Source organism: Microtus ochrogaster, chromosome 24 (genome assembly GCF_000317375.1).
Source record: "Microtus ochrogaster isolate Prairie Vole_2 chromosome 24, MicOch1.0, whole genome shotgun sequence".
Classification (NCBI taxonomy): domain Eukaryota; kingdom Metazoa; phylum Chordata; class Mammalia; order Rodentia; family Cricetidae; genus Microtus; species Microtus ochrogaster.
In genome coordinates this window covers 306,743-317,547 of record NC_022024.1, presented here as the reverse complement: position 1 = coordinate 317,547, position 10,805 = coordinate 306,743, and the positions used below count along the sequence as shown (strand labels likewise).

The following is a 10,805-nucleotide window of genomic DNA, read 5'->3' as shown; positions in this document are numbered from 1 at the left end:
TGTGTGTGCTCTTTGTTTCCTGTGTGCTACGTTGTTACATGGCCTTTGTTAAGTAGGCTGGTTATTCTAACCTTTTTTATTGTTATATTTCATTAGTGCGGGTGTTCTTCTGCATAGATGCCTGTGCACCCATGCACGCCTGATGCACTGAAGCCCAGAGAAGGCATCGGATTCCCTGGGACTGTGTTACAGATGGTGCTGAGAATTCAACCCAGGCTCTCTAGGGAGCTGTTGGAGGTCTTACCTGCCTGGACATTGCTATAGCCCCTTAGTCTTTTAAGAATGTCTTTCCACACTAGTGTTTATGAAATTTATTAACTGAGGATGAGTTTGCTTCTGAATTTTCTTAAGTAGTAGTGACCTTTCCTCCTATAAAAGCTGACTTAGCACCATGACTTGCAGTAATGGATGATATTTATTAATGTGACATTTATTGACTGAGTCATTGAGTAGAGACTTAGGATTGAGTCAGTTCTCAGGTTCTATGGTGATGAAGGAAGGTGGTCAGCCTTAGGAATGAGTCAGTTCTCAGGTTCTGTGGTGATGAAGAAAGGTGATCAGCTTAGGTAGCGGACAGTAATCCCATGCCCTGGCATCTGATTGGAGTGGGTCTGTAGTTATTAGAAACAGGTGTTCTTAATATTCCAAATTTCTTTTTAAAAAATGAAGTTCTATGTTGAAGGTCAACTTCCACTGCCAATTCTCACATCCTGCCTGCCATCCTGCCTGTCTCTGCGTTTCACTTTGCCCTCCTGTAAGCAAATGTGAATAATGGATTTCCTCATGTAAAAGAGGTAGTTTGGTGACATTTTATTAAGAGTATACTGACTTAAGGCTGGGTGTGATGATGGGTCATACCTGTAAGCCCAGGGCATAGAAGGCTGAGGCAGAAGGATTGCCATGTGTTTGAAGCCAGCCTGGGCTATATATACTGAGATCTCATTTATAAAGCTGGGGAAGAGAAAAGTATGCTGATTTATATAAGAGAGTAAATACTGAGATATCAGAAATACAAATAGCCTGTTTGCCAAATATTAATAAGTAACAACGATTATAATCTCTTTTCAAAAACCCAGAGCTTAATATGTATCTTGTGCTGGCTACTGTTGTGTGAACAGATCCTTTAGTTCTCATCAGAGCTCTGTGAAGGGAGAGTCTGTCATTTTACAGACAAGGAAAAGAGCCACAGAGGGGAAATAAGTTGACACACAGTGAAGGGAAAGGGATTATGGCTCCACGGTGGAGTGTTTGCCAGACTGAGCAGAGTCCTGAGCCCGTTCCCCCATTACAGAGTAAGAAACGAGACTGCATGCTGAGACGTGCCCTGCCCGGTTTATCCCGCAAGCTCTGCCTCATGTCATCAAATCAAGGCCTGCGAGAATGTGCCTTCATTAAAAGCATTCATTCAGGGCTTCAGAGTTGGGTCTGTGGTTAAGAGCACTTACTTGATGCTCTTCTAGAGGACCCAAGTTCAGCCCCCAGCACCATAGCTCATAACTGTCTGTAACTCCAGTTCCAGGGGATTCAGTGCCCTCTTCTTTTTTAAAACAAATATGTATTTATTATGTATACAATGTTCTGTCTACGTGTATGCCTGCAGGTCAGAAGAGGGCACCAGACCCCGTTACAGATGGTTGTAAGCCACCCTGTGGTTGCCGGGAATTGAACTCAGGACCTTTGGAAGAGCAGGCAATGCCCTTAACCACTGAGCCATCTCTCAAGCCCCAGTGCCCTCTTCTGGTTTCCAAGGGTACCAGTCACTTACTTGGTACAGAGACTTACATGCAGGAAAAATAGTCATATACATTAAATTAACAAACAAGAACAAACAAAAGCATTAATTCAACTAGTATTTATTGACTAAACACTACAGACCATTACTTAATTTAATGAATCTTTATACAGGCCATATACTGTATGTGTGTATACTATATATTATGTATTAACACTCATGGTACTGTAGCGAACCAAAGCGATGAAAAATCTCTTCCTTTACAGACTTAAATTCTAGTGAGGAAGCCAGACTGCCAACATGAAGAAGAATAAATATGAATATGTAGGATGGTAGTGTTGAGTGCCACAGGGAAAAAAATAAAGCAGGAAGTGGGCATGTAATGCTTGGGACCCAGATTGGAGTTTTAGGTAGGCTACTCAGGTGACCTCAGGGAGGTGGCTTTTGAAGAAACAAGATTGTGCTGTCACACGGGAAGAGCGTTTAGACAGTGGCAGCACCAGGTGAAGGGCCTGAGAAGGGCAGCTGTGCAGGGTGAACACAGAAAACCGGGAGTGGGCTGAGAAGCAGGGAGAGCTGGGTCAAGTGGAGCTTCCGGGGAAGAGCTGTGAGTGTATGAGGTGAGAAGCCACTGGAGCCGGGAGCCGAGGTGGCAACGCTCTCACATCCACTGTGGATCCCCGCGGTGCCGAGCACTGCTTAGTTTGGGCACCTATGCTATCCTTGCAAGATGGATAGCGGCATGGCATGTCTGTGCCTCTAGGTGCCAGGAGCACCCCAGGCCCCACTCCAGCTGTCAAAAATGTCTGTAGCCATTGCTCACGTGATGGAAAAAAATTGGACCTGAAGAGGTGAGAAGAAGGGAGACTATCAGGAAGCCACCGCAGTTTCTAATTCATAAATACCAGCTTGTGGGCTGCAGAGGTGGCCCAGCGGCTCAGAGCGCTTGCTCTTTAGCCACAGGATCCGAATCAGTTCTGGGCACCCATGACCTCTGAGTTCAGCTCTAGGGGATCTGATACCCTCGTCTGAGTGACACACACATGTATAAATGACTCTTTATAGCGACAGAGGAAATGGTGAGAGGTGCCGGGCTTCTGGACACATTTCCAGGAACCAGCAGCAGGGTTCCTGAACACTTGAGTGTGGAGAATGCGAAGCAGGAAGTGAGGCTGGGTGCTGTGCGTGTGGCCGTCTGAGGCGGAGGACTGAGGTGCCGGGGTCAGGGCAGGCCTCGGGGATAGTCCTGAGTCAGCGTCAAGATGGGATGTGAGCGGAGACAGACTGCCCGGCAAAGCGGTCAGAGAAAAGATGCAAGGACTGAATCCTGGACACTGCCTGCGCCTTCCGAGTTCACAGAGGGGACAGGAACTAGGTAGAGGAGCTGAAGAGGAGCATTGGAGGGGAGGGGGCACTGTGTCAGGTGCTGCTGAGCCGGGTTTGAGGGAGATCGGCAGTTGGTCCCAGACCTAGCGAGGCGAGGCTACTGGCAGTTTGACAAGAGCACTGGAGCAAGGCGAAGCCTGCCTGGAGCAGACAGAACTGGAGCTTGCGCTCTTTGTTTTCATTTCCTAAAAAGAGACACCAAAGAGCGTCATTAAATTTGCCTTCCCTTTCCTTAAATGGCTTTGACAGGCCGTGAGCTGCCTAGCAGGGCTGGGAGTATTTGAAGCTAACACACTAGAAGCAGTATATTTGAAGATAGCACAGAATTGAGATAAGGTGTGACATTGTGATGCCATTCCGGCCATAGCCTCCAGATCTCCTGGGAGCTGCCCACGTTTCGCGGAACAGTCTCCTGTAGCCCGCCCAGGCTGGTCTTAGATTTACCACATAGCTGAGGATGACCTTGATCTCCAGCGCTCCTCAGCCTCCTGAGAGCCCGGATTCCAAGCCTGCATCACCACGTCCCGCTGCGCTGTTTTGGAACTAAGTAGCCTGCAATGTGGAGGTCAGGCAGAGCCAGGCCTCGGCCAAGGCTCACCACTTCCTGTGAGCCAAGTGTGGTGGGAGCTCGTTGGTTCCACTGAGGTCCCCTCTAACTGAGGGACATAGGCTTAGGCTCAGTCAGCTCGTTGTCTCCATCACTGCAAAGAGAGGGGGGCAAGAGGGTAGAAGCAAGGAAATTAGGGGCAGTAACATCCACAGTGCTGGGCTGTCCTGTTGGACATGGGCGAGCCGTCTTGACAACTCATGGTTGACTTGATGGTACGTGCTTCACAGGTACTGATCCATATCAACCACATAAGGTAGGCACGGATCAACCTACCATTTAATAGGCAGGGAAACAGAGGCACAGAATGGGAGCTGCCTCTGTGCTGTTTCTAGGAAACACATAGGTTTGCAGGGTACGTCCATAGAGCAATACAATATTAGTCTAGATAGGAAAATAATTATGTGTAAAATGTATCAGGAGAATGATTTCTGAGGGGGGGGTGTGTGTAGGTGTGGGTTTATTTTTTTTTTTTTTAAATATGAACAATGACTTGGGAAACAACTTTAGCCCAGTAATGAATTGCTGGCGGTATCTTAGATTATAACCTGAACTTTGGAGCTAAATAAGTCCGCCTTTGTTTAGACTCCCGGCGCCTGAGCTGTGTCCCTTGGCTATTGCAGTCAGTGGGTGAGATGACTCAGCAGGTGAACCTTCCATGGGCCTGGCCACCTGGGCTCAAGGGGCCACATCGTAGCTCCATAAGTTGTCCTCTGAGCTCCATACATGTGCCTTGGCATGTATGCACACTCACACATGAGTACATAAATAAAGTATTTTTTTTTTAATCAGTAGAATCTCTGGGCCTCCAGAGTTGTTAAAATGGGGGAGGTGAGAGAGGTGCTTCTGGAAGAACTCCCGACAGAGTGCCTGGCTGGTGCTGGTCTTGCTCCCTCTCTGCCCCTCTCTCCCTTGCCCTCCTAATCTTAGGCATACCTCAAGTTTTCATTGCATCAACTCCCTGTCACCTGGCCCATCTCAGCTCATTGCCAGAGACGGTGTATTAGGAATGCCATTCCATAGAATAGCCACAAGCCGCTCTGCAGACGGCTCTGTACCCCCCTCTGCCATCCTTCCTCCCTGGTGTCACCTCTGTGTAGAGGTCATCAGGAACACTTGAGGCAGTCTCCCTTCACTTTGGAGTGTGTGTTTATGTAGTTTATGTCCAACCTGGAAGAATAAACAGTGTTGGGGCTAGAGAGAGAGCTCAGCAGTTAAGGGCACACCCGCCACTCACACCAGGTGGCCAAACTGCCTTTAACTCCAGCTCCAGGGAATCCAACATCCTCTTCTGGCCTCCGTGGGCATCAAGCTCACATGCACAGACATAACCCACACACCCTCTCTCACACACACAGACACACACACATAATTTTTCAAATCTAGCTGTAAATTGCTAAAACCATGCCTGAAGAAAGTCTGATTGACCCAGCACGTCACCTAAGTGTCTGTTCTTTAGATGCCTGGCGATTGTTGAGTCCATATTACATGAAGTTCTTTCCAGCCACAGGTAGCCTTTGTCATGTGTATGCTGTTAACGCACACCTGTGTGACCCTAACACCTGGCTGATTGCTTCTTTGTCTCCTTATCTGAACACCTCAGCTATAACATGTTCGGACACTTCAAGTTCTGCATCACCCTGTGCGGAGGATACGTTTTATTTAAGGACCCGCTGTCGGTTAACCAGGGACTCGGCATCTTATGTACGCTGTTCGGCATCCTCACCTATACCCACCTTAAACTCAGCGAACAGGAAGGAAGTAAGAGTAAACTGGTCCAACGGCCCTGAGCTTTGGCGGAGAAAAGAAGGCTGTACCAAAAAGACGAGAAGTGTGTAACTCAGTGGAAAAGCAGCCGTGCAACGCTCCCCCAGTGACTTACAGGAGGATTTTCTTCAAAATGTGACGACTGGTAGTACTTTTCATCGATTTAATTTTCTAAAACCAAAATGGTTTGCGCTTCTCTTCAAAGACTTTCTGAAGCTGGAGCTGCCACTCAGCAGTACAGCGTTTGCCTCGCATGCAGAAGACCCTGGGCTCAGACTCCGGCGCCTACAAAGAATGACACAGACTGCGTGTAGGATGGTCCATTCTACCAACTGAAGTACAGGAAAGTTGGGTTCCTGTGCTGCAGACGTGCCCTGGCTCATCTGTGCTTACAGAGGACTCCTGCCCGCTAACATGGTTTTCCCACTGTGTGCAGCTCAGGAGGCTGAGCCCAGAGCCTTGTACTTGCCAGACAAACACCACCATCGGAGACATGGAGTCAGAATTTAAATTAAAAAGTGGTTTATTTTCTTTATCATTTGGACAATGATAGTAGATTTGAGGCAGGATCTCAAATGTAGCCCTGACTGGTCTGGAATTCTTTTTCTATATAGCCCAAACTGGCTTTGAACTCATAGAGGTCTGCTTGCCTCTGCCACCATACCTGGCCTTTATCTGCTTTTATTATTTCATTGTAGAACTGAAATATTCATAGAAAGCAAACTGTCATAGACATGGTCATAAAACAAACCACGGCTCTGAAAGCCCTGCTCTTTCAGTAGCAAGCTGATAGAAAAAGTTCTTCCCTGTCAAACAGGGCAGGACTGCTTGAGGCAAGGCCCACTCAACAGCATAGACCCTGCCTGTGCTAGTGAGGGTCTGCGGTCGGAAGTAACGGGTTGGTAGGATGGCAATCTCATTGGTCTTCACATGGCTTTGAGCTTTCAGTGAGCTCTAGCTACTGTTTATGGAGTTAAACTAAACCCCGCGATTAAGTGTCTCAAAGAAAGGCCTATAGGGCCGGAGGGAATAGTCCCCCAGTAGAGTACCTGCCTACAGTCCCCAACAACAACCACAGAAGCCGACTACATGTGGAAGTAGGTAGGTCTCTTTACCCTGGTAACTGCTTGTCCAGTTTGCTCGGACATTTCATCTTAGTGGTTTCTGCTCTGCCTCCATTCCGCCCTCCACAGAAGGAAGTGGTGTGGAGGGAGCACTGTATGGCGTTGAAAACGGGATCGCACTGTGCAGAAAATGACAGCAAAAGCTCTCAACCCTAGGCTGAAACCTGGTGGGGAATAGGGAAGATGTGAAAGAGAAGTACAAACACGAGCTGGCTGTGTTTGTGTTTCAGAGGGATGGAGATGCTGGCAGAATGCGTGGTCTCCAGCAAACAGGGTGCTGTGTATTGTGTCTGCCTTGAGTATCTGACGCTTCACCATGGCAAACTCCATTGATGACCTCACAAGAGCAGGATCTCTCCTCTTGAAATAACGTTTCTGGACATACCCTTTCTGTGAGACAACAGCTGAGCCATGTGTGTATCTTCATTGTGACTACAGATTTTATCTTACATTTTTTTTTCACAGAGAAAGGTAACTTTTAGTATCTCTTAGTGTTTTTTGGTGGTGGTTTCTAGGGTTTTTTTTTGGTTTTCCAAGACAGGGTTTCTCTGTGTAGCCCTGGCTGTACTGTAACTCTCTGTAGACCAGGCTGGCCTCGAACTCATAGAGATCACTTCCCTCTGCCTCCTGGATGCTAGGACTAAAGGTGTGTGCCAACACTGCCCAGCATTTTTCAGTTTTTTAACCAAATAGAAAAACATAGGTTCTATCCCAAGCACTGCAAAAACAAAAACAAAACTTTCAAGAAATCAGGAACCAGGCTGGAAGTTCCTGGGCCGTGTAGAGCACTTGGACTTCCGGGGCAGCCTGAATGCTGAGATCCTGTTAGCAGGAACTGAAAAGGAAAGGCCTGTTTCAGGGTCGTGTGTGTGGAGAATTCCCTGTGTCAGTCTGTCGTGTCGGTGTATGTGCTGCTATGCTTTTATTCTGTTTACAGAGCTAAGAACTGCAGAGCACATGTATCTTCGGGATTATGCTTAAGCTTTTTCTGTGTGTGTTTAAATTAGTGTGTAACTGTTTCCCAAAAGCTGGAGACATGATATTCCAGCACAGAGATCATCTGGCTTCTGAGCACTAACAACTGAGTTTATTTGTGTTGTGTACAAGATCTTCACTGTCAATAAAACCTGGGGACAGAGGATGATCCGAAAAGGAAGTTGTCATGAGTGGGACATGAGTTGTCATGGGAGGTTCCGTGGGGATGAGTATCAAGGCTGGAGAGAGATGAGTTGAGCTGTGTCCGCGTAAGTGAATAAACTGCTCTTAGAACTGCAGGCTGACAAGCATTTTTCACCCAAAGATGATCGTCAAATTGAAAAGAAAGTTTCTGAGGAAAACGCACCAATACCCTAGCAAACACGGTGACCAACTAAACACAGGACTCTTGTTGCCAATGGAAGCGGGTTTAAGTTGTTTTTTTTGTTGTTGTTGTTGTTGTTTTGTTGTTGTTTTTTAGCCTGTCCTGGAACTCGCTCTTGTAGACCTCAAACTCACAGAGATCCGCCTGCCTTTGCCTCCTGAGTGCTAGGATTAAAGGCGTGCACCACCGCCGCACAGCTCTGGGTTTAGTTTTTAATCACTTGTGTTGCGGACTAGATAGAGGTCGTGAGGATGAGGTCCGTGTGTGATGTGCTGCAATGCTGTGTGTGCAGACTCTCAGCTCCACTGCAGCAGAAGTCCAATCCCTTTTCAGTCCGTGTGTGTGCGTGTGCGCAGGGGGGGCGTGTGTGAGGGGTGTGTGCGGGAGGCGCTATGCAGATGGCTCAGTGGGTTAAAATACTAGCCTCCCAAGCATGAGGACTCAAATTTGAGTCCTTAGCCACCCACATTAAAAGAGAAAAACCATGTGGACCTCTGAGTTTGAGGCCAGTTTGGTCTGCAAAGTGAGTTCCAAGGCTACACACTGAGACCCTGTCTGAAAACAGAACAGGCTTGGGGGACTGGAGAGATGGCTCGCTGGGTAAGAGCGCTGACTGCTCTTCCCAAGGAGCTGGTTTGATTCCTGGCATCCGCATGACAATTCATAACCATCTAGAACTCTAGTTCCAGGAGATCTGTGCTCTTCCCTGGCTCTGTAGGCACCAGCTGTGCAAGTGGTACACAGACACACATAATTTTTTGTAACCGTGACTGTTTTAGAACTCACTATGTAGATCAGTCTGGCCTTGAACTGAGAAGTCTGCCTGCCTCTGCCTCCCTAAAGGTATGTGCCACCCTGCCTGTCCATACACATAACATTTTTAAAATAAAAGCTAGGAAACCCTGATTCCTGTACTGTGGGAAAGAGGGACTGGAGGATCCCTGGGGCCCTGTCCGGCTTCAGGTTCTGTGAGAGGTCTCAAGGGCACAGGGCAGTAAGTGATGGCAGAATACTGCAATCTTCTCTGACAACATCCGTAGCGTGCATGCATGCACACACCCATTCATTGCACAGCAGGAACACTGGCAGGAAACAAAGCATGAAGATGCAGTGAGAGTCGGTGTGGCTGTGCAGCCTTCAATCCCAGTACTCAGGAGATAGAACTGGGTGGGTCTTTGGAGTTGGAAGCCAGCCTGAAATATATAGAGAATTCTAGATCTAGTCAGGGCTGTTGGCACCTGTTCTGGGTTAGAAAAGAAAGCCATGCTTGCTGAGGGTGCAGTTAGCTATTTGCAACTTCAGGCATGCCCCGTGCCTCTGTGTGTGGGGGTGGGTGTGAGCGCTCGTGCGTGCGTGTGTGATACTGTCTCAATCACAATGATAAACTAAGAAATACAGCCTTTCTTTGCTTTATTTTAAAAATACTTCGTAAAGACTTGCTGTTTTAAAATCATCAGTGTCCTAAAACGTATTTCTGAGCAACGTTAATCACTCAAACCACTACGTTCTTGTTTTGGGACAGCATCTTCTGTAGCCAGGCCAGCCTTCTTGCCTTTGCCTCCAGAGTGCTGGGATTGTAGGTGTGAACCAGCACACCCCGCTAAATGTTTAACTTTTAAGGTTTTCCTTACAAACCAAATCATCTGTACCTAGCGTGTGTCTTCGTTTTCCTCTTCCTGTGTCTGACTCACCCCAAAGTCAGTTTCCTGTCTCTGCAGTTCCTCTTTTCTCAGTTAGAAATCAGGCCTGTGTTCAGCACAGGAAAGGTCTTACCAGGGGACACAGCCTGCATCGGACTCCCTGAGGCCTCCTGGGAGGCAGAGGCAGGCAGATCTCTGAGTTCGAAGCCAGCCTGGTCTACAAGAACTAGTTCCAGGACAGGCTCCAAAACTATAAAGAAACCCTGTCTCGAAAAACAAAACAAACAAAACAAAATGTGGAAGGGAGGGAAAAAAGACAAAAAAGGTAAAATGATTGGCTTTTCACCCAAGGTGTTCACTTTTGCTCACTTCCACCCTGAGTTTTAGGTGAGTGTTTCTCTGTCCTTGTATAGTCAGGGCTGGTCCTGTACCGTCTCACGAGTGGAGCACCGGCAAATTTGAGTTATGCTGTTCTGATCCAGGGGACAGATGTTGGTGCTTGTGCCTCGTCCTAGCTCTTTCCTGTTCCAGTCCAGCTATGGCTGTCAGGCTGTGGCTGCTGCAGCAGCACCCCCTCCTCCAGGCCGCAGGCCACCTCTCCAGGTTGGGAAGGACAACTCTGTTTGCTGACAGTGCTTTTAGTTTTGATTCCTGCAGCTGTGGGTGTATCCTTGAACATCTGGATGTCATTGTGCTTGTTTTGTTTCTCGTAATATTTTAAGATTTATTTTATGTGTGAGTGTTTTGCCTGCATGTATGTCTGTACACCATATATGTGCCTGGCGTCCACAGAGGTCAAAAGAGGGTGTAGAATCCCTTGGAACTTTGTGGATGCTGGGAACCAAGCCTAGGTCCTCTACAGGAGCAGCAAGTATTGCTGACCACTGCACCATCCCTCCAGCACCACATCCATGTGCTTTTATCTGGGCAGGTAGAAAGGACTTGCTCTGTTGAGTTTAGGGCTCGGAGAAACAATTAAATGTAACCCATTATGAATAGACCAGTAGAACCCTGGTCTTAGCCATTCTTCTGTTTATGGAGCACTAAACTCTGGGCCATTGGGTTGATAGGAGAGAGTGGTTTGGTGGCCATATAGACTTGGATAGAGTAATAAAGCCATTTGAACCAGGAGCAAACTTTCCCACCAGGTGCAAAGGCCTGCTTTGTCCTTCACCGTCCTCTTTTTATT

General features: G+C 47.6%; 1 protein-coding gene across 1 annotated transcript in view; it reads left to right on the top strand.

Annotated features, from left to right (window-relative positions):
* Slc35e3 (solute carrier family 35 member E3) overlaps positions 1-6,071 on the top strand; it is a 17,381-nt gene extending 11,310 nt beyond the window's left edge. The window contains exon 4 of the mRNA XM_026784627.1: positions 5,285-6,071. Within this exon, the coding sequence (XP_026640428.1) occupies positions 5,285-5,515 (231 nt within the window). The 3' untranslated portion in view covers positions 5,516-6,071. The remainder of the gene's footprint in view (positions 1-5,284) is intronic.
* Positions 6,072-10,805: the final 4,734 nt, after the last annotated feature.